Source organism: Myotis lucifugus, unplaced genomic scaffold, assembly GCF_000147115.1.
Source record: "Myotis lucifugus unplaced genomic scaffold, Myoluc2.0 scaffold_129, whole genome shotgun sequence".
In the NCBI taxonomy this organism is placed as follows: Eukaryota; Metazoa; Chordata; class Mammalia; order Chiroptera; family Vespertilionidae; genus Myotis; species Myotis lucifugus.
The window spans coordinates 2215059-2239851 of NW_005871177.1; the positions used below are offsets into that span (position 1 = coordinate 2215059).

Below are 24793 nucleotides of genomic sequence, written 5' to 3' on the forward strand. Positions count from 1 at the left end.
TTTATATGCTGCTAGATTTGGATTGCTAGTATTTTGTTGAAGATTTTTCCTGTCTATATTTATAAGGAATATTTATCTATAGTTTGCTTTTCTTGATATGTCTTTATCTAGTTTTGATACCAGGGTAATAATGGCTTAAAAATAAGTTAGGAGGTGGTTTCCCCTCTTCTATTTTTTGGAAGCGTTTGTGAAGGATTGGTGTTAATTCTTATGTTTTTTAGAATTCACTAGTGAAGCCATCTTTGTAAAAGGACATTTTTGTTTTTATTATTTACTCAATTTCTTTAATTATAGATTTTTTTCAGATTTTCTATTTCTTCTTGAGTCAGATTTCATAGCTTGTGTCTAGGAATTTGTCCATTTCATCTAGGTGATATGACTTATTGTCATACAATTGTTTATAGTATTCCTTTATTGCCCTTTTTAGTTCTGTAAGGTCAATAGTAATGCTTCCTTTTTCATTTCTGCTTTAGTAACTTGAGTCTTCTCTCTTTTTTTTCCCCTTGGGCCAGTCTGGCTAAAGTTTTTTTATTTTGCTCATCTTTTCAAAGAACTAACTTTTGGTTTTGTTGATTTTCTCTATTATTCCAATAAGGCCTTTTTTTAATGTACCAAATTTCTGATGTCTATTCTACTTATCTGCTGAAAATAGATGTTTTAATTCAAACAAATACCTCAGTAGTTATAGAATTCCTCTTATCACAATTGTGATGGGATATAATTTTAAAAGAAGAAACCTGCTCCATATATTGCCCTGAGAATTTTGACAAAAATACTCAGTCTTTCTGAGCCTCTGTTTTCTCACATAATAAATGGAAATAGTAACACAGATGTCTGGAGATGTTAGAATTACATGAGAAGGCATATACAAAGGATCTCATCGCCTGGGGCCAGTCATTTAATAGACACTCAAAGAATGCTGATCATCTGCCTGACTGCTAAATTACATGATGCATATAAATATAATGTACTAGTATGTAATAGACTATGTTAGTAATCTCACTTTCATTCCTCTCAAAGCTCAGCGTGGCCTGGATTTTCCATCATGACTCAGTGATGTTGACCAAACAAATAACTATTCTAGAGTAGCAACTGTCATCAACACCTGGGCCCACTGAGGCACAGCCTGCCTTTTGTTCTTCTTGTGATCAAGTTACTTGCAACATGGGGAGATAAAATGGACCCCTAAAGAATATGAATCTCTCAAGGACATCCTCAAGCATCTAGCCCCCATTACACACTCAATAAGTATGTGAAAGGATAAATAAAATCACTAGAGGGGATATGAGCTAAAGACTGTCACTAGCCTAGCTTCCTCTCTAAGAGCCTAGTAAGAGGCCAAGCTGCAGAGTAAGTCACCTAACAGTTAGTTCAGATGTGTCGGTGTAGCTAACCAGTCCTCAGCTAAGCAGTGAGGTATGTGTGACACAGCTGATGAGGGTGTGCCTGGGTATGCAGGCTATGCGGAATACAGTACAACAGCATGTGGTAGAAGAATGAAAGGTGAGGAAAGATTCGTTTGGAATATTAGAAGAATTAAAGAGGTAAGGGCCTCCCGGCATACCTGTGCAGTTTATAAGATAAAGAGAAGATAGGGAAGCATCTAAATGTGAAGAAACTTACTGCACAGTTTCCTCAGGTAAGGTTTGGCTCAGTGGATAGAGCATTGATCTGTGGACTGAAGGGTCCCAGGTTCGATTCCTGGTCAGGGCATATGCCTGGGTTTCGGGCTCGATCCCCAGTGCGGGGCGTGCAGGAGGCAGCTGGTCAATGATTCTCTCTCATCATTGATGTTTCTATCTCTCCCTCTCCCTTCCTCTCTGAAATCAATAAAAAATATTTTTAAAATAAAAGAAAGTTATGAAAAATAATGCTCAATAGGATGTTTTGAAAAAGTGGCGCACAGGCCAGTTCCCTGTTCTTCAGAACAGTATGGCAGTCTGTGAGAAAAACAACAACGGGGGCAGTGGGAACAAAGAAAATGGACCACAGAAGGTTTTACACGGTTAAAGCTGACCGTTCTAAAATTAAGGTAGTAAGAGGGGGAAACACTTTTTACCCCAGCCTTCTCTGTTTGTCTTTCAGTCAAGAAAATCCAGCACTAAAAAACAAAAAAATCCTAATTTGCATTTTTTTTTATCTTACATCCCATCTAATATAGCAGAAAGTCCCAAGGTGGAACCAGCAAAGACAGGTACAGTTGTGAGCCAAGGCCTGATGGAACATTAGTATTCAATTGTCAGACAAAACCATCACCAACAAAAACCAGCAACATAGAAGTACACTTGCCCACCCAGTTCCTAACTACCTCAAATGCTAACGAGTTCAGAAAGAATTCTTTCTGTCAGTTCTCTGAATATGGTTTTGAGGAAACAGAATAAAATATCAGTCATAAAGTGAACAGCTGGGAGGAGGGAAGCCAGCATGAAAAACAACAGCTGAAAAGGTTCACACACACACACACACACACACACACACACACACACGGATAATCTTGTTTCATATATTAAAACTGAGAGACTTTTATAAAATATTCGTTACAAAAAGCTAATAAAAATTAAATGTAACACTTTCAAAGGGTCAGATATCAACCTTATCTTTACACTTGTGTTCTGTGAGGTAATTTCATAAATTACACATCACAATGGCAAAACTTCCCTAACTGATAAGATTATTATTGAAACTTTGAAATTCTCTTAACCAGTTTTTTTGCCTTTTAACAAAGGGTATTCTTTTGGCTTACAGTTTTCTGCTTCAGCTTCTATCTGAGGCTTTGCATTTTCATACGGGGACAAACTGATGAGGGTGAGCATGAGTTTAGATAGAAATTGGTACATTTTTAGGCGCTAAGATGCAAAAATGTAAATGTGATCATGTTTGACAAAAAACTTGTGATCTATCTCAGATCAACTCACATGACGGGGATTAGGCTCTTACCTTTTTTCTCAGAACTTGAAATGGCAAAACAACAAATAACTAAGCAGAGGCTTTAATATAGTTTCACATAGTTCACAGTTTCATGAAATTTTAGCAAATAAAAAAAGTAAAATGGGAACATTCAAATGAAATTATTATCCAAAATTCAGTTCAATAGTTTCGTAAAAAGTTAAGCATAAATTTCCTACATAACTCAGGAATTTCACTCATATATTTCTATGTTAGAGAAATTAAAATACATGCACAAAGATCTGTATGTAAGTATTCATAGCAGTATTATAACAATCAAAAGTTAGCAATGATCCAAATGTCCCTGAACTAATGAGTAGATGAATAAAAAATGGCATATTCATTCAAGAGAATGCCATTTAGCAAGAAGGGGGAATGAGGTATAGCTATATACTGTATCATGGAAGAACTTCAAAAACATTATAGTCAGAAAAAAAAAGTCAAATGCAAAAAGATCACATATTTTACGATTCCAGTTACATGGAGTGCTGAAAAAAGTAAAATCTGTAGAGATAGAAAGCAGATTAATGTTTGCCTGGGGCTGAAGGGGAGAAAAGAGAGTGAGTGCAAATAGGCACAAGGAATCCTTTTGAGATATAAGAAATGTTCTAAAATTGGAACCTGGGACAGTTACAAGACTTGATAAATATAGTAAAAACCACTTCATTGTACACTTAACATGAGTGAATTTTATGGTCTGTCAATTATATTTCAGTAGAGCTGTTTTAGAAAAAGTCTAGGAAGGTGCAAAATGTAACATACACAGATCATAAGTGTACAATCCAGTGATTTTTACACCATGGAACCAGCACCCAGATCAAGATATAACAGTTTTAGTACTCAGGACAGTCTCCTTGTACCCTTTCTTATTCGTAGTTCACCATCCCCCTCCACAAGAGTGGGCACCACTAATTTGTTCTCTATCATCTGGATTCATTTTATCTATATTGAAACTTCAGTGTTTCTTTTGCTCAATATAATGCCTGTGAGATTCATCCAAGTTGATGCTAATATTAGTAGTTCATTGTTTTTTTATTGCTGTGGAGTATTCGCTGTAGTATAAATATACCACCATTTGCTTATAAATTCTTCTGTTAAAGAATATTTAGGTTGTTTCCAGTTTGGGGGTATTATGAATAAAGTTGCTATGAACACTTGTTTTAGATGTCTGTTGACAGACGTATGCACTCAATTTTCTAGGGTACATAGCTAGAAGTAGAAATGCTGACTCAAAAGTAAGCAAATGTTTAGCTTGGGTAGAAATTGCCATAGCATTTCCCAAAGTGGTTAAACAAATTTCCACTCCTACTAACAATGTCTACAAGTTTCAAAAAAAAAGTTTCAGCTGTCCTACCTCCTCACCAACAGTTGGTAATGTCAATCTTTTTAATTTTAGCCATTGTGCTAAAATTACACTGCGAGTGGAGGTATCCTGGCATGGCTTTAATTTGCATTTCCTTGATTAAGAATGGAATTGAGCAGACTTTCCTATACTTTCTGACTATTTGGATATTGTCTTTGGAGAAGTGCCTATTTGAAGCTTTTGTCCATTTTTTAATAGTTTATCTGTCTTTTTCTTATTGCTTTATAGAAGTTCTTTATTGTATAATATACAAATCTTTTATCAGGTATATGTATTACAAGTATTGTTCCCCAATCCGTGGCTAACCTTTTCTCTATCTTAATGGTGCTATTGATATACAAATGTCCATGTTAATGAAGTACAATTTATCATTACTTTCTTTCACAGTTATAGTTGTTACTAGAGGCCCAGTGCACAAAAATTTGTGCACTCGGGGGGTCCCTCAGCCCGGCCTGTGCCCTCTCGCAGTCTGGGACCCCTCAGGGGATGTCCACCTGCTGGCTTAGGCCCACTCCCTGGGGGATCGGGCCTAAGCTGGCAGTCAGACATCCCTCTGGCAGCCCAGGAGCCCTTGGGGGATGTCCACTTGCCCGCGGGGAGCAGGCCTAAGGTGCAGTCGGACATCCTTAGCGCTGCTGAGGAGACAGGAGAGGCTCTCACCACCACCACTATGCTGGCTTGTGGCTGAGCAGAGCTCCCCCTGTGGGAGTGCACTGACCACCAGGGGGCAGCTCCTGATTGAGCATCTGCCCCCTGGTGGTCAGTGTGTGTCATAGTGACCAGTCATTCCCAGTCGGTCTGCTATTAGGGTCAATTTGCATATTACCCTTTTATTACATAGGATAGAGGCCTGGTGCACAGGTGGGGGCCAGCTGCTTTGCCCTGAAGGATGTCCCGGATCAAGGTGGGGGTCCCGCTGGGGTGCCTGGCCAGCTTGGGTGAGGGGCTGATGGCCGTTTTCAGGCTGGCCACACCCCCCGGCGACCCAAGCTCCCAGCCTCTCCTTTTTTTCTTTTTTCTTTTTTTCAGCACCTCCTTGAGCAGAGGCCTGGGCGGGCTGGAAGCAGGTATCTGGGATTTATTTATCTTCTATAATTGAAACTTTGTAGCCTTGAGCGGAGCCCAGGGCCAGCCAGGGAAGGCAGGAAGCTTGGCTTCCTCCATCGCCGGGGGCAACCCAAGCCTCCTGCTCGCTCCAGCTCCGTGGCCGCCACCATCTTAGTTGGGTTAATTTGCATACTCGCTCCTGATTGGCTGGTGGGTATAGTGGAGTGGCGGAGTGATGGTTAATTTGCATCTTTCTCTTTTATTAGTGTAGCTGTCCTGTTTAAGAAATCTTTCCCTATGCCAATATAATAAAGTATTCTCTTATGTTTTCTCCTAGAAGCCTTATTGTACTACCTTTCACAGTGGAATCTTTAATCACTGATCAAATTACTTTTTGTCTATAGTGTCACAGTTCATTTATTTTCCCCTAAAGATACCCACCATCTATAGCACTGTTCACTGATAAGACTATCCCTTCCCACAAGATTGCAGTGGTATTGTGTCCATAAGACAGGAGACTATCTTTTACATGAGTCTGTTTCTTGACTCTATTATGTCCCATTGTTCCATTTTATCCTTGGGAAATGCTACTGTCTTAATTCCTGGAACGTTATAGTAATCCTGAGCTGGGAAACATTTTAATGCATACATTTTTGTAGAAATTTCTGAGCTGTTCTTGTAAGAGAGACAAATGCCAAAAATTAACTATTTCAAGTCTTACATGGCATCATACATCAATTTTGAAGAAGATCAATTCCTTAATCAGTAAAATGAAAAACAGTTTTCACCACATAGTTTTACAAAACTTATATGATCTCTTATGTTAATTGCAGGAGCCTTTTGAACTCCAGATGAGAATGCCTTACCTGGGTAAGGTAAATGGTATCTTTGAATTCACGTAATGGATCTGTGCTATGCGGGAGTTTGAAATGAAGTCCAGCCTGAAAAAGCATTTGTTCGTTACCATTTTCATGATGCTGTCGATGACTTGAAAAGCTGCTGTTGTAAGACCAGTCCACTTTAGATGAAACCTTTTGAGTAAAGAATAAGAGGTACAAACTGAGAAATCAGGAGTACTTTTCTACACATTTCTGATAAACTCTATACACTGGAATAATAGCACAGATGTTTTTTACATCACATTTGTTGGTGGTGAAAGACCAGCCTTGTACAAAATTGAATCACAAAACCAGGATTTGGTACCTATACCCTTTCTTATTCAAACCTAGGAAATTACAATGTGATATTTCCATTGAAGGAAATATCAAAATATCAAAATATTGTTCCTTTTATAAACATTAGTTGTGTGTATTTTTTACCTAAAAAAATTTAATCCTCACATGAGGATATGTTTTTATTGATTTTAGAGATAGAGGGAGAGAGAGAGAGAGAGAGAGAGAGAGAGAGAGAGAGAGAGAAACATCCACGTGAGAGTGAAGCATCGATTGGTTGTCTCTCGCACACACCCTAATTGGGGATCAAACCTGCAACCTGGGTATGTGCCCTGACCCAGAATCAAACACACAACCTTTCGATATATGGGATGACGCTCCAACCAATTGAGTCACACTGGCCACGGCTAGTTATGTGTATTTTTAAATGTCATTTTATCTATTTAAGTAAGCAAATTGTCAAAACTGAATAATGAACTGAAATCAACATTTTGTTAAAACTGTCAATTCTTTAACAGGAATGAAATATCACTATTAAGATGGCAAATGCTTTAGCACTTGCTCATCTGTTTCTCAGTGATTACTAAATATATTTGAAATGTTTAATTTTGGTCAATCGAGCTAATCAATGATTCTCTCTCATCATTGATGTTTCTATGTCTCTCTCTCCCTTCTTTTCTCTGAAATCAACAAAAACATTTAAAAATGAATACAGCACTTTAAAAAATCATTTTTAAATAAAATATGACTTATAATCCCCAGTAATCAGGCATTGCTCAGACCAATCACCTTAAGAGGAAAAAGTTATTCTTTAGGCGTTTATTTATACCAAACTTAAGTAATGTACATTAGCCATATTTAATGTGGAAGTTTTTCCAAATTTTATATAGTTTAGAGACAGTTTAGAGAACATGAATTACTCCTGTAATTTATTTAAAATAGAGACATTAGTATTACAGTCATCTGTACACATCCGAGATGCACATATCAATAATATTTTTTTAATGTTTCTTCCTTTTTAAAGTCTGAAACACACCTCTGGACCTCCCAACCCTCTCTCTGATTGGTAATGATTTGAATGTATCCCATAATCATAACCCTATTCTTCTGTTTTGTGGGAAACTGCCTACCTTCTGACAGTTGTGTTTTGGAAGTCTTGTAAACTTCATCTATAACAATGTTACCAGAAAAAATTAGAAAGTGCCAGGTAAGGTTCTAATTGCTTTTAAGAATATTAATTCATTTAATCCTCATAACAACCATACGAGTAGACACTATTATCATCCTATTGAACAGATGAGAAAATCAAGCACAGAAAGGTTACGTAATTTGCCCAAGATCCAAAGCTAATTGGTGCAGTCTAGTTCCAGCCTCTAGTTTTTTAAACCTAGATGCATCTGAAGAAAATAAAACAATCATATGGCCAGACTGGCCATGATGAATAGTAACAATAGCTTACATTTTATGGGTTCTCACTATGTGGCAAGAACTAAGGCTTTAATTATTAATTAACTTAATCTTTGCATATGATCACATGCACACACACACACACACACACACACACACACACTCTTAATAGGTTATTTACTACTACTAACCCCAATTTACCAATAAGAACATGATTAAATAATTTGCCCAAGGCAATGCAACTAGTGTGGGCAGTGCTAAGATTCAGGTCCAGATCTACTTATTCCAAAGTTCAAGCTTTTAATCACTGTGCAATATTGATAACTGCCTGTTAAAAACATGATTATTTTACAAAGAATTAATGTATCCCAAACTAGAGAGAGACATTTTAATATTTTTCTTGGATATACCAGAAAAGATCTAAGTAAAAGAACCAACTTTTTATGTAAAGTTATTCTTTTGGTTTCTTTTATTTTCACAATTACCTATTCAAATCCTCAACTAAGCAATGTCACTTGAAAAGAGGCAATGACTAAATAAAGGAATCTTAATGAACAGAACTTCTCATCTTTCCCTATTTTAAAATACAGTGTTGAGTATCTTTGAACATCATCAGACATCACAAAAACATGGCAATTCCATTATTTTCAGGAGGTGGAATAAAAATGCTTATACATTTGAAAAGAAGGGTTAGTCCAGCTGGTGTGGCTCAGTGGTTGAGCATCAACCCAGAAAACAAGAGGTCACTGGTTCAATTCCCATTCAGGGCATAAGACAGGCTTGCAAGCTCAAACCCTAGTGGAAGGAGGAGGCAGCTGATTGATGATTTTCCTCTCTCATTGATGTTTCTACCTCTCTATCCTTCTCCCTTCCTCTCTCTCTAAAAAAAAATCAATAAAAAATAAAGAAAAAGGTTTAGCAATTTCTAAATCTCACCTTTCTGAAATGTACTGGAAAGAAAGTGAGCAGATTTGGGTCTGATAATAAGTTTGAATTACTATGTAGGGATAGAGTTAGAACTTTCACTCTCCACTGCCTTGGTTTCCTCCTGGGCCTCAGTGAAAGCAGAAGAAGGTGAATTACTGTTAAATAAAACAGTAAGTACCTGAAATCAACATTTCATTCCTTCTTTCCCATTCTCAGTACTTGTTTCTGACTAAGTCCGAATACTGGAATACTGTACTTCCTCCTCCTTCATTTTGAAATAATATCACTCCCAAAAGACCAGCCCCCCAATATGAGAGTAATAAAACTAAGTTTATAACACTACTATGAAAGCTACAAATACAATATTACTTTGATATCTAGAAGCAAATATAGTTGTGTTCAGGCGGTGAAATTGAGGAAGATTTTGAAATTGTTTTTAAAACTTTGTGGTTACGTTACACAAGTGATGGGGGAGGGGGTTAAGAACTACCTGATCATTTCAATAGATGAACAGAAAGCATTAGACAAAATCCAAAACCCTTTCATGACATAAACATTCAACAAAGTAGGAGTAAAAGGGAACTGTCTCAACCTGATAAAGGGCACCTGTGAAACACCTACAGTTAACATCATACTAAATGGTGAAGACTGAAAACTTTCTCCCTGGGAAAGGAATGGGGCAAGGATGTCTGGTCTCACCACTTCTATTCTACATTGTACTAGAAGTCCCAGCCAGAGCAATTAGGCAAGAAAAGTAAATAAAAGGCATCCAGATTGAAAAGGAAGAAATACAACTATTTCTATCTGCAGATGACATACTCTTTTATATAGAAACCTCTAAAAAATTTTAGAAAAAAAAACTATTAGAGTTAAAAAATGAGTTCTGTAAGGTTGCAGAACATAAGTTGAGTAAACAAAAAAATCAATTGTATCTTTATAACACTAAACAATTTCATTCACAATAGCACCAAAAAAAGAATAAAATAGTTAGGAATAAATTTAAGCAAAGTATAAGACTTGTACACTAAAAACTACAAAATTAGCGCAGCAGGAGTGGCTCAGTTGGCTGAGCATCATCCTGTGCACCAAAAAGTTGCCAGTTCAATTCCCAGTCAGAGCATATACTTGGGTTGCGGGTTCGATCCCCAGTCGGGGCACATACAAAAGGCAACTGATCTCGATCTCTCTTTCTCTCTCTCTCTCTCTCTCTCTCTCTCTCTCTCTCTCTCTCTCTCTCTTGTTTTTTCCTTCCTCTCTCTAAGCATGTCCTCAGGTGAAGATTTTAAAAAAAAACTACAAAATTAAAGAAGATAGCACATGTTTCTGAATCAGAAGACAATATTGTTATGATGGCAATACTTTGCAAAGTGATCTACAGACTCAACCCAATCCCAGCTGGCTTTTTGCAGAAACTGTCAAGGTGATCCTAAAATTCATATAGAAATGCAAAATACCCACAAAAGTCAAAACATCTTGAAAGAAGAACAAAGTTGGTAGACTCATACTTCCTGCTTTCAAAACTAACTACAAAGCTGCAGTAATCATGACAGTGCATACTACCATAAAATAGACACACAAATCAATGGAACAAAACTGAAAATCCAAAAAGAAATCTTAACATTTGAGCCAATTGATTTTTGACAAAGGGGTCAGGAGAATTCAGTGAGGGAAGGAATAGTTTTGTCAATAAATAGTGTTGGGTCAATTGGCTATCCACATCCAAAGAATGAACCTAGACACCTACCTCACACCATACAGAACAATAAGTCACAGACCTAAATTTAAAATCTAAAACTAGAAGACAACATTGAAATAATCCTTTGTGATCTACATTAGGCAATGATTTCTTAGGTTCAACACTAAAAGCACAAAAGACAAAAGAGAAGATTGCTAAGTAGAACTTCATCAAAATTAAAAATGTTTGTACTTTCAAGGATACTATCAAAAAAGTAGAAAGACAACCCATAAATTGGGAGAAAATATTTTTAAATCATATACATGATAAAGAACATATCTAAAAAATATATATTTTACAACTCAATAATAAAAAGACAAATAACCCAATTTAAAAATGGGCCAAATATTTGAATATACATTTCTCAAAGGAAGATATTTAAATAAACACCAAACACTTGAAAACATGATCAAATGATTAGCCAAAGAAATGCAAATTTTCTATAAATATAAATGTCCAGGGAAATGCAAAAAAAAAAAAAGGAGGAAATGGGAAATAATAAGTATGTATTGGCAAGAATGTGGAGAAACTGAAACCCTCATACACTGTTGGTAGGAATGTAAAATGGTGGAACTGCTATGGAAAACAGTTTGGTAGTTCCTTGGAATGTTAAACAGTTAACATATGATCCAGAAACTCCACTCCTTGGTATAACTTAGTAGACGGTCACAAAAATACAGGTATTCAAATGTTCATAGCAGCATTATTCATAATAACACAAAAGTGGGACTAACACAAATATACATTAAATAATAAGTGGATACACAGAATATAATATATATTCATGCAATGGAATATTATTCAGCAATAAAAAAGAGTGACATACTAATAAATCATACAACATGGATGGACCTTGAAAATTTTTGCTAGGTGAAAGAAGCCAGTCTCAAATGATCACATATTTTATGATTCCAATTATATGAAATGTGCAGAACAAGCAAATATATAGAAATGCAAAAGTGAGTAGTGGTGCCTACAGCTGGGATGGGAGTGTCAGAGAGAGTTGGGAGTGACTGCTACATACAGAGTTTCCTTGGAGGTGATGAAAACATTCTAAAATTGGATCATGTAGATGGCTGCATAACTCTGGAAATATACTGAAAACCATTAAACTGCACACATTAAATGGTCAGAGAATTACATCTCACTAATGTTGTTTTTAAAAGAACACACAACCTAACCCTCAGGTAGAATTTAGGTTAAGACCCAAAGACCTGAAGAAGTCTGGATTTCAGAAGTCAGGACTTCAGAAACAGTTTACAGACTCTTATTTTACAGAAGAAGAAACTGAGGCACAGAGGGGGTTACGTGATTTGGTTAAGATCATGTAGCAAGTTAGTGGCAGAGCAATTATGAGAATTCCAGTGCCTTAACTTTGGGACCAACACGACCACCTTCCCCACTGCTCCTAGGGCAGCACTTGGAGATGAGGATTGAGCTGTCTCTAGAGTCACTCACTCAAGATGATGGCTCTATATTGGACACAGAATAGAGAAGAAAATGGAGAAAGAAAAAAAATAAGAAAAAAATAAATTTAGTGGTTGATACACAATATTTAAAACCATGGGCATGAACGAGATTCTCTAGGTAGAAAAATAAAAAGATTGAGCACTGAAGACCATTGACATTTCATGTTGGGTAAAGTAGGAGGAACCGACACCTGGGATGGGAAGGAGCAGATGGTGGACTAGGACCTAATTAGGAGAATGGGGACCAGGGAAGCCTAGAGAGAAACATGCTTCCAGAAGGACAGAGTGCCTCACTGTGAGGAATGCTGCTGAGGGCAGTAAGATGACGACAATAAAGAAAGGCGCATTTGGGAGAAACCAAGATGGCAGCATAGGTAAACACCTGAAATTGCTGCCTTGCACAACCACTTCAAAACTACAACTAAAAGACAAAACAGACATCATCCAGAACCACAGGAAGGCTGGCTGAGTGGAAATTCTACAACTAGAAGGAAAGAGAAAAGCACACTGAGACTCAGAGGAGGTGCGGAAGTAAAGTGCAGAGGGACGGAGGCACACATGGCAAGGGCTGGCAATGGAGGACGCCGGTGTCTTTTTCAATCGGGAGAGAGTCACAAGCTCCCAACGGCTTTGAACTCCAGTTCAGGGCGAGTCTCTGGGGACCCAGACTCATACGGGGAAAAACTGGACTGTCTGGCAGTGGTCGGAACTCGAGGGCGGCTTTCTCTCAGAGGTGCTTGCAGCGATTACCGTGGGACACTGAGATGGGACACTGAGACCCAGGGGCCTCTTAGGACAAGGCTGAGGATCAGCCATAGCTGTTTGCTCCGCCCTGTTGATTCCCTGAGACCCCGCCCCACCCAAGCTGCTAGCAGAGGCTTTTGCATATGAATGGGCTGGCCCTTTGAGATCTAAAATTACCTAACAAACTGCAGCTGGGTCAGAGAGACCCAGAACATCCAAAAGAAGGCCCAAGGCCCCACAGCAGCTTGCATTGCTTCACAGCTGGGCCTCATCTGGGCACCTCCAAACCCCAAACAAGGAAGAGGAATCTGCAGATCTCTCATAGCTCCTGCTGGGTAGCCTCAGGCAGAGGCTAAATTAGCACCTCCTTAGAGATCCAAGAGCCAGTGTACCCAGTGGTCAGAGTGGGACCATCCAGATTACAACTCCTCAGATCCATAAGGGTCACACTCAGGGGGCAGACTCAGTGAGCACCAAAGCCCCACTGAAGCAAGTCTTGCCCCAGAACTCCAGCACAGAAGTTCTCCCACTGTAGACACAGCTGATTCCCACAGCCAATTGGCCTGGAGGTCAATTCCGCCCAGTGATACCTACAATAATCAAGGCTTAACTAAAACTAGACTGTACACAAAACCCACAAAGGGGTGCACCAAGAGTGTCCACTTCAGGTAATTGGGGAGGCTGAGCCACTGGGCCCTATAGGACACCTAGCACAGAAAGCCACTCTATCAACACAGGGAAGCATAAAAAATGTGGAGACAAAGAAACAGGTCACAAATGACAGAAATGGAGGAAAGCAAACTACTGGATATAGAGTTCAAAACCACGGTTATAAGGTTTTTCAAGAATTTTCTAGAAACCACCGATAAATTTACTGAGACCCTCAAGGATATGAAAAAGGACCAACTAGAAATTAAGCATACACTGACTGAAATAAAGAATAATATACAGAGATCCAACAGCAGACAAGAGGATCCCAAGAATCAAGTCAAAGATTTGAAATGTGAAGAAGCAAAAAATACCCAACCAGAAAAGCAAAAAGAAAAAGGAACCCAAATAGATCAAGATAGTGTAAGGAGCCTCTGGGACAACTTCAAGCATACCAACATCCAAATTATAGGGGTGCCAGAAGAAGAGAGAGAGCAAGATATTGAAAACCTATTTGAAGAAATAATGACAGAAAACTTCCCCTACCTGGTGAAAGAAATAGACTTACAAGTCCAGGAAGCGCAGAGAACCCCAAGCAAAAGGAATCCAAAGAGGACTACACCAAGACACATCATAATTAAAATGCCAAGAGCAAAAGACAAAGAGAGAATCTTAAAAGCAGCAAGAGAAAAAAAGTCAGTTACCTACAAGGGAGCACCCATACGACTGTCAGCTGATTTCTCAACAGAAACTATGCAGGCCAGAAGGGAGTGTCAAGAAATATTCAAAGTGATGAATAGCAAGAACCTACAACCAAGATTACTTTATCCAGCAAAGCTATCATTCAGAATTGAAGGTCAGAGAAAGAGCTTCACAGATAAGAAAAAGCTAAAGGAGTTCATCACCACCAAACCAGTATTATATGAAATACTGAAAGATATTCTTTAAGAAGAGGAAGAAGAAGAAAAAGGTAAAGATACAAATTATGAACAACAAATACACATCTATCAACAAGTGAATCTAAAAATCAAGTGAATAAAAAATCTGATGAACAGAGTAAACTGGTGAATATAATAGAATCAGGGGCATAGAAAGGGAGTGGACTGACTATTCTCAGGGGGAAAGGGGTGTGGGGGTGCGGGAAGAGACTGGACAAAAATTGTACACCTATGGATGAGGACAGTGGTGGGGGGTAAGGGCAGGCGATGGGGTGGGAACTGGGTGGAGGGAAGCTATGGGGGGAAAAAGAGGAACAATTGTAATAATCTGAACAATAAAGATTTATTTTTTTAAAAAAAAGAAAGGCGCATTTGGATATGGTATCCGAATACATCGGTTAGTCATTGAGGGGTGGCAGCTAAGACAGGGTGGGGTGAAATCTGAATAAGAAGTGGGGAAGCGAGGACAGAGCATGAAGTCTGCTCTTTCAGAAAGTCTGGCCACATCGCGAGCTAAGAAATAGAGTGATACCTAGAAGGAGATGGGGTTGGGTCAAGAGAGCTTTGCTTTTTTATAAAACAGTATTGAATGTCAACTGTAATTGAAAAACAAAAATAAAATAGGAACTTGAAAAAAATAAAGTAAATAAAAGAAAAGAACACATATAACTCTAAAACTGAATCCATCTGTGAAACTGAATCATTAGGAACAGAGAAAGTGAAATGCCAAGCAGCCAATAGCAAAGTAATAGAACCACTTACCTTCTTCCACATTAAACAACCCCCAGCACCTCTCTACTATTTGCCAATCCTGATAATCAAATACACCAACACGAAGAAAAAGGAGGAGGAAGAAGAGGAGGAAATGAAAGAGGAGAGAAAAGAAGTGAATGACCTGATGTGGTAACGTTAGACAAAGACTTATTTATCACATTCATGTCTCTTACTGTGATAAACTTTCCAGTTCTCAATATCTAAATAATTTTTTAAGTTGTATGACATATAGAAAGTAGTAAGTGGGAGTTATTTTCATGTGTAATAATAAATCAGGCTTAAGCAGCTACTGGCTCCCATTTTACAATTAAAAGCAATATGGAAAAGCTATCCCCAAAATGATGACTACAAGAGTTTAGCTCCCCAAAGGTTAAAGAAAAAAAAAGTTATCTTCTTATCTTCTTCCTAAAATGTGATTTAAAATAAATAGATTTCATTTAGTTTTCTGAACCACTATTGACGAAATGACATATGCCCTAGCCCACCATTCTGAACCACTGGGAAATCCAAGATGGCTTACCTTTTCTAATGTACTGAAGGAAGGCCAGGACTGATATCCATATTCAGATGCAAATCGAGCTTTTGGGAAAATGTTCCAATCCCAGCAATCCCTGGTATAGTCATAAAAATGTACGTCCCCAAAATGATTGTCATATGGGTCGGCAGAGAGCCAGCCTTCTTCAATGGATTTGACCCCATTTGTAGGACTGGAAGTGATAAAAGGACGAGTCTCGTCTGCCTGAGTTCAGAAACAAAATGGTTTAAAGGATAAGGTACAATTTACTTCTTCAAATATACTATCAAGACCCAGAAATGGCAAGCAGCCAATAGCAAAGTAATAGAACCTCTTACCTTCTTCCACATTAAACAACTCCCAGCACCTCTCTACTATTTGCCAATCCTTTCTATCTATATATATATAAGCCTAAGCAACCAGTCGCTATGATGTGCACTGACCACCAGGAGGCAGACGCTCAACGCAGGAGTGTCCCCCTGGTGGTCAGTGTGCTCCCACAGCCGGAGTGCTTCTCAGCTGACGGGGATGAGCAGGATCTGCTCCCCCCCGATCCCCACAGGCCACAACGAGGGCCTCTAGTCCTTTCATAATTGGCACTTAGCTTGTTCCTCACAGCAGGTGTTCCTAATCTTTTTCTATCATGTCTTCCTCAACCTTACCTTCTGCCATGATGGGTAATGTACAGGCTAGTGCAGAATCTCAACCTTGGCACTAATAACATTTGGGGCCTGATAATGTGTGTGTGTGTGTGTGTGTGTGTGTGCGTGCACGTGTGTGTGTGTTGGGGGTGTCCTATGCATTCTAGGATGTTTAGTAGCATTCCAGGCTTCTACCCACTAGATGCCAGTAGTACCCCCCTCCCCCACCACTAAAAAAAAAAAGATCAATAGATGTTGCCAAATGTCCCCCGTCCCTTGGGGACAAAAATCACCTCCACTTGAGAAACACTGGTCTAGTGGTTAAGAATAGAGGCTACTGAGTCAGGTGGGACCTAAGTTTAAATCCTAAATCAGAACCTGACTGGTTTTGGATAGGTGTAAGCCTCAGTAGCCTATCTGTAAAATGGGGATAACAGTACCTCCTTCATAGGGCTATCGTGAATGGTAAGGAACTTATGTGTCCACCAAAATCCATGTTCCCATTTCCAAAATATATAGAGTTGTCCCCAGGAAGTGGCTTCCTAGCTTCTGCACCTCTGCGGGGCCAGGTGCCTTGTTCTCATCCTCTTCCCCCATGTGCAGGGCCTAGGACAGTGATGGCGAACCTATGACATGCGTGTCAGAGGTGACACACGAACTCATTTTTGGGGTTGATTTTTCTTTGTTAAATTGCATTTAAATATATAAAATAAGTATCAAAAATATAAGTCTTTGCTTTACTATGGTTGCAAATATCAAAAAATTTCTATATGTGACACGGCACCAAAGTTAAGTTAGGGTTTTTCAAAATGCTGACACGCCAGGCTCAAAAGGTTCGCCATCACTGGCCTAGGAGATGGCAGAGCTAGAAGGCGGAAAGAGCCCGTGTCGCGGAAAGTAGGACAGCTGCCTGTCCGTCAGGAGCAGCCAGTAGTAGAGTTACTGGGTAAGAAATGTCTATTATGCAAACCAGTGCAACTCTGCCAGCAGCCAGCAAATACATACTTAATGTAGTGCCCAGCACACAGGGAGAACGCAAAAGGTTTTGGTTATTATCACCTCAACAGATGAACTCACTTCCTATCGCGCTGAGAAGAATCCTTCATTTAGCAAGTATGTATCAAGTGTCGATTGAGTGTCGGGCATTTTGCCGCAATGCAAAAATAGAGAAAACCTGTGACATTGTCCAGTATTAATACATCAAATCTCTAGAGCGCTGGCGATGGGCCAGGCATGCAGCTCTTTCTATGTATGGAAGAGTCAGCAGGGAACAGGACAGACATCTGGCTGACCTCTTAAAAGAATAGATTGAAATCTAGTGGTGAAACCAGATGCTGAACAAGTGTGCGGTAAGAGTGATGAATGTTTTGAAGGGAAAGTACAGGGCTCTTTGGAAACAAAACATATTATAGAAGGCCACTGAGGCCTCCCTGAGAAATAGATTATCAGAAAATAGTTTTTTCCGTTAAGTTTCACTTTTTTTGTTATATCCGTTTTTTCTTGTTTCTCTTCTATCATAGAAAAAAAAACCACTCTTATTTCTTTTATTTACCAGCCTTCCTGTCTGTGTTCTGGCCATATTTTTTTTTTTACTCTGGAACTATAGCCAATCAACTATCCTCCAGTCTTTAAAGAAATCTGTGTCTACTGCCCCCTTCCCTCAGCCTAAGGACTCCTCTCATCCTGACCAACAATTCCCTCTGTCCCCTGCAGTCCAGCAGATTTCTTTACACCCACTCACTCCTCAGCCCCTGACTAAGTTCTCCATCATTCCACTTAATTAAAATTGTTTTTGGTTTTCGTTCGGTTTTTCAAAAACTATCCATGGACTTCTACTTACCAAATAAAGCAAAAACCCCACACTCATCCCTCTCTGGTGTGAGCAAATGACTATTTACCACCCACTGTTTCTGAAGTTCTCTCCACCCTGGGGCTCATTCACTACTCTTTCACCTTCTGGTTCCCCCCCACACAGGGGTCCTCAAACTTTTTAAACAGGGGGCCAGTTCACTGTCCCTCAGACCGTTGGAGGGCCAGACTATAGTTTAAAAAAAAAAACCTATGAACAAATTCCTATGCACACTGCACATATCTTATTTTGAAGTAAAAAAACAAAACGGGAACAAATACAGTATTTGTATTTCCATGTGGCCCACGGGCCGTAGTTTGAGGACCCCTGCCCCAGACCTTTCTGATTCTTCTTTCCCCAGCTCCCTTCTCCTTCTCTGAGGGACAGAGCTCTTTTCAGCCTCTCCTTGTCAGTCCCCTCTCCCAAGGCATTCCTTATTTTTTTTTTACAGTGTAAAATTTTTATATTTAGAATTAGGCAGCTGGACTCGGTTTAGATGATTCCAATTTTGTTGGCAACATCCAAAGCATCATAGTCAGGAGCCAGTGGAACATATGCCTTCTTCTCGCCATCAGGCCTGATGAGGTCGTTGCCCTTGGCCACGTCAATGTCACAGAGCTTCTTCACAGCCTGTTGGATCTGGTGCTTGTTGGCCTTGCCATCCACAATGAACACCAGTGTATTATTATCTTCTATCTTCTTCATGGCTGACCCGGTAGTCAGGGGGAATTTGATGATGGCGTAGTGGGCAAGCTTGCTTCTCCTGGGTGCACTCCTCCGAGGGTATTTAGGCTGCCTCCGGAGCCTTAGTGTCTTTGGCCGTCGGAAGGTGGGTGACGTGCGGATCTTTTTTTTTTTTTTTGTGGCTGTGGACGCCTTTCAACACTGCTTTCTTTGCCTTCAAAGCCTTTGCATTGGCTTTGGCTTTGGGAGGGGCAGGGCCTTCCTTCTTAGCTTTCGGCGCCATCTTCGTAAAAAGGGTTTCCGAGACCCGCTCCCATGGGCTTATCCCAAGGCATTCCCTCTCACCAAATGTTCGGATTACTCCCACACTACTTCACCTCCACACTCGACTCCCACTGACCATCTCCACACTTCCACCCGGCTTGTCCTGCCAACATTTCAAATCCAACCATTCAAAGCGGAAGTCCTTATTTATTAATCACAAAATTATTTGACTGTGCTTCCTACCTTCATTAAGGGTACCCACGTAAGAGTCTTCTTCAATTTCTCCCCCTCTCTATTTTACTCCCCCGCCCCCGCATTCAGTCACTTTGAATTCAAATATTTTTTCCATCACCGCATTTCCAGCCCCACTCCATTGGACTCTATTACCTATACCCAATATGACCATGAGCAATTAATCGTTGTAAGCCTCCAATGCCTTCATCTCTAAAATAAAGATTATACTACTTACATTCCAGGATAGTTACAAAAATTAAATAAACAAATTCTATAAAACACATATCATTACTATATATTAATAATATTAATTAATTAATACAATAATCATAATTAATATATCAATGTCTGGCATTTATTATTCTCAATAACTTGATATCGCTGGTTTTTATAACTTGTTTCTTAACCTCAAATCTCTCACCTCCCTAATTCTTTGCTAGTAAAGGTACCTTCCAGAATGGGTTGGATAAAGTTCCTCCCCTCCCCCAAAATATCCACTAGCTTCCTACTGTCTCCTGAATACAGCCCCACTCCATAACATTCAAAGTCCTTTTAATAAGATTTGTTTCTAGCCTGGCCGGCGTGGCTCAGTGCTTGGGCATCGACCTATGAATCAGGGCATATGCCTGGGTTGCAGGCTCAATCTCTTGTAGGGGGTGTGCAGGAGGCAGCCAATCAATGATTCTCTCTCATCATTGATGTTTCTGTCTCTCTTTCCCTCTCCCTTCCTCTCTGAAAAAAATAAAAATACATTTTTTTAAAAAAAAAGATTTGTTGCCCTGGCCGGTTTGGCTCAGTGGACAGAGCATCGGCCTGTGGACTCAAGGGTCCCAGGTTCAATTCCGGTCAAGGGCATGTACCTTGGTTGCAGGCACATACCCAGTAGGGAGTGTGCAGGAGGCAGCTGATCGATGTTTCTCTCTCATCGATGTTTCTAACTCTCTATTCCTCTCCCTTCCTCTCTGTAAGAAATCAACACTTAGGTTGCTTCCATACCTTGGCTATTGTCAATATTGTTTCATTAAAGATATGGGTGCATTTTCTTTTCAATTTAGTGTTTTGGATTTCTTTGGAAAAATATCTAGAAGTGGGATTGCTGGGTCCTTCCTTGTCCCTTGTTGTAGCCTTTGTTTTAAAGTCTTATATTTTTCCTGATGTATGTATTGCTATCCCAGCTTTTATCTTGTTTTCATTTGCATAAAATATCTTTTTTTCATCCCTTTACTTTAAGTCTGAGTGTGTCTTTTGATTTGAAATGGGTCTCTTGAAGGCAGCATATATACGAGTCTTGTTTTCTTGTCATTCATCCACCCTATGGTTTTGATTGAAACATTTAATTCATTTGCATCTAAATTATTGATAGGTATGTAGTTATTGCCATTTTATTATTCATATTTTGGTCTTTTTCTTCTTCTTAATGAAGACCCTTTAACAATTCCTGTAATACTGGTTTGGTGGTGATCAACTCTTTTAGTTTTTTCTTGTCTAGGAAGCTCTTTATCTGTGCTCTGATTATAGATGATAGCTTTGTTGGGTAGAGTGATCTTAGTTGTAGGTCCTTGCTTTTCAATACTTGGAATATGTCATGCCAATCCTTTCTGACCTACAAAGTTTCTGTTGAGAAATCAACTGACAGTCTTTTTTAGTAGCTCCCTTGTAAGTAACTAATTGCTTTTCTCTTGCTGCTTTTAAGATTATCTCTTTGCCTTTAACAACTGCCATTTTAATTATAATGTGTCTTGGTGTGGGCCTCTTTTGGTACATCTTGTTTGAGATGTACTTCCTGGACTTGGGTGTCTTTTTCCTTTGCCAGATTAGGGAAATTTTCCATCATTATTTCTTCAAATAGATTTTCAATTCCTTGCTCTCTATCTTTCCTTCTGGTACCCCTTTGTTGCAAATGTTGGTATGCTTAATGTTGTCCCAGAGGCCCCTTAAACTATTCTTTTTTTCTGTTCTGATTGATTGCTTTCTGCTACCTTGTCTTCCAAATCTCTGATTTGATCCTCTGGGTAATCTAATCTACTATTGATTTCAGTTGTTGTATTCTTAATTTCCTAATGGTTCTTTTTTATGTTTTCTATCTCCATTTTTATGTTTCCCATCTCTTTGTTAAAGTTCTCACTGAGATTGTCCACTCTTCCCCTAAGTTCATTGAGCATCTTATAACCAGTGTTTTGAACTCTACATGTGGTAGTTTGCTTGTCTCCATTTTATTTAGCTCTTTCTCTGGCGATTTCTCCTATTCTCTCATTTGGGGGATGTTTCTTTGTCTCCCCATTAGGTACATCTGCTACATTTCCTGGTATTGCTAGAGTGGCCTTTTGTAGTGGGTATCTGGTGGGGCCCAGTAGTGCACGCTCCCTGGTCACCTTATCTGGATGCTACAGGTGTGTCCCTTGTGTGGGTACAGCTCCAGTTGTAGTAAAGCCTTGATTTCTGTTGGCACGCCAATGGGAAGAACTGACTCTTAGTTTATTGGTTGTGAGAAATGGCTGTGACTACAGAGGAGTGCAGGGGCTGACCTGCAAACCAGAATTTGCTTTAGCTAGGCTAGCATGCCCACCAAGTCTGCCCTTTGGGTGTGTCATTGTGGGGGTGATTCGGTGGTGCTCTGATGTGGTCTGAAGCTGGCCATAACATGTGTTTACTTGGGGCCTCTCTGGCTACTGCCTGTGCCCAGCCTGGGGCCACCTTGAATAAGCCAAGTTATCTACAAGTGGTTGGCACTTGTGCTGGGTTTGGAGGTACCTGGGAAAGGCTAAGCTTCTAACTGAGGCCAGCTGCCTGGGGCCATTAGGCCAAGGGCACAGCACCCCAAGGCCAGTCGCTGCAAAGCGTTTGTGAACCTTCGAGAGATTTTAGGAAAGTCCGTATCACAAACTGAGACTGGATGTTTGTATGAAAAAGCTGCTGGAAGCAGCTTGCTGAATATAAACGTTATGATTTCCAACATCCATTCTCCTATTGCCGCAGCTCCTCTTCTCTCTTTGTGTGTCTCCTCTACTCTACTCAATTTTTAAAAACAAATTAGTCTCCTTCAAACATTTGAGTTTATAATACTTACCAGAGACCAATTTCACTTGTGAATACTAATATTTTTAATTCTAATTAATATCAGCAAATTATATCTGGCATAAAGGAAAAGAAGAAAGCATTATTAACTACATAATGCTTACACCAGGACCAGGTTATCATTAGAAAATTAATTCACAGAATTCACTATCTTAATGTATTTTTTAAAAAAGAAAAGAAGTGGCATATCAATAATTATCTAATATATAGATTCACAACCATTGGGGTTCCATGGATGGGCTCCAAATTGTCTGTGACAACCTTCAATTATAAACACAATATTGGTGTATGTGTGGGAGATCCACAGATACATTGGTCTTAAAGAAGTCCAAAACCCATGAATCCTTTCACAGGCTGCAGTATTACAATGGACTGCTCTGCATTAAAATGATATTGTTGAAGGTTGCCCTAAAATAAAGGGTATAAAAATATATTATACCAAATTTCAAAGTGATCCATTTTTAAAACAGGTTCTTAAATTCTACTGCATTAAAACCATTACTTACTTCCAAAACAAGCTCTCGGATGTTTTCAACGTACAGTTTCACATAATCTTTCATGTAAGTAGGGAGGTATGTGAAGTCTATGCTGTACCAATTCATCATTAGCGCCGCTTCATTTTCATTATTTCCACCCCATATGATGATGGAGGGATGAGATTTCAGTCTCCTGATCTAAAATGTAAGAAAACATAAAATAATTTTCAAATGCTCAACATTAAAAAAAACTCAGAACTATAATAAATATAAAATTATAGCCATTGAATTTCTGCACATAAATTTTTAAAATATATTTTTATTGATTTCAGAGAGGAAGGGAGAGGAAGAGATAGAAACATCAATGATGGGAGAGAATCACTGATTGGCTGCCTCCCGCATGCCCGACATTGGGGATTGAGCCCACAACCTTGGCATGTGCCCTACCAGGAATCAAAACATGACCTCCTGGTTCATAGCTCGACGCTCAATTACTGAGCCAGACTGGCCAGCTCTGCACATAAATTTTGACATGCCACAAAGCCCATTAGAAAATGGCTATAACTTTACCTGTGGGAATACATTTTTTAAAATCTCTGAGATTCTTTTTATTTAGATTTTCTAAATACTGATAAGGTAAGGCTGCTCTTCTCTGCTGTACGAACACTGAAGAAAATATAATTTCTTTTATTAAACATGAAAAATAAATCAAGCTCAGCATTATCTGACTCGGCCACAACAAGGTTCTAAGAAGTACAGAATGCAGGACATCTTACATTAAATTACAGGGTTAGTCGTCTCAAGAGCAAGTTGGGGCTTTGAGTGAAGATACAATGAGGCAGAACTTAGGCTGAAAGAGGTATGAGGTTCCCATCCACCAAGGTCAAAACCCATAAGAACTAGAGAGGGGCCCTAACCGGTTTGGCTCAGTGGATAGAGCGTCAGCCTGCGGACTGAAAGGTCCCAGGTTCGATTCCGGTCAAGGGCATGTACCTCAGTTGCAGGCACATCCCCAGTAGGAGGTGTGCAGGAGGCAGCTGATCGATGTTTCTCTCTCATCGATATTTCTAACTCTCTATCCCTCTCCCTTCCTCTCTGCAAAAAAAATCAATAAAATATATTTAAAAAAATAAAAGAAAGAACTAGAGAGGGTTTTACAAAGCAAGTGAGTACCAGAGATGCTCTGGAAGTTGAAGACAAACATATGGAATATTCTAAAGAAAAAAAAAGATTAGGGCATCAAGAGGATGTCACCTGAAAGAAGTATCAATGTCATGTCCTAAGAAATCAACTAAGGCTGTTACTGAATCTATCTAAACCCTGCCAGCCTCAGAATTGAGGTCTGAAACAAAAATAAATCAAACCAAACAAAATTCATGGGTCCTAAGGTTGATTACCATCCCAGAGGGAAAGGGAAGTGGGGGAGAGACGGAGGAGGGTATAGGAAGAATAAATGGTGATGGAAGGGAGATTTGCCTTGGGGTGGTGAATCCCCCACCCCCAATATAGAGATGTATTATAGAACCTGTACCCCCTGAAACCTATACAATTTTATTAACCAATGCCCCCCCCAAATAAATCTCAAATCCTCCCCTAATAAAACGACAAACCATGCCAAATTTGCCCCATTCCTTCCCCTATGCCTTAAGCCCACGCCCCCCCAGCCCAATCAGAGCGACTATATGCAAATTACCCCACCCAAGATGCCAGCCGGGCAGTCCCGGAGCTGGAGCCCAGCCCCGAGGCCTTGGTTGCCCCCAATGATGGAGGAAGCCAAGCTTCCCCCCTCCCGCAGGCAGCTCTGAGCCCCACTCAAACCAACAAAGTTTCAATTATAGAAGATAAATAAACCCCAGATCCCCCTTTCAGCTCTCCATGGCCACGGA

At 39.5% G+C, this 24793-nt stretch overlaps 1 protein-coding gene across 5 annotated transcripts in view; it reads right to left on the reverse strand.

Annotated features, from left to right (window-relative positions):
* MANBA (mannosidase beta) overlaps window positions 1-24793 on the reverse strand; it is a 96716-nt gene that overhangs the window by 12424 nt on the left and 59499 nt on the right. For all 5 annotated transcript variants that reach the window (XR_002830571.1, XR_002830570.1, XM_006094095.3 and 2 more), the window contains 3 exons: window positions 22938-23105; window positions 15691-15909; window positions 6223-6387 (listed from right to left, as the gene is read on the reverse strand). Coding sequence is in view for 3 of the 5 variants with exons in the window: in XM_006094095.3 (XP_006094157.1) it covers window positions 6223-6387; window positions 15691-15909; window positions 22938-23105 (552 nt within the window). In the remaining 2 variants the exon portion in view is untranslated. The remainder of the gene's footprint in view (window positions 1-6222; window positions 6388-15690; window positions 15910-22937; window positions 23106-24793) is intronic.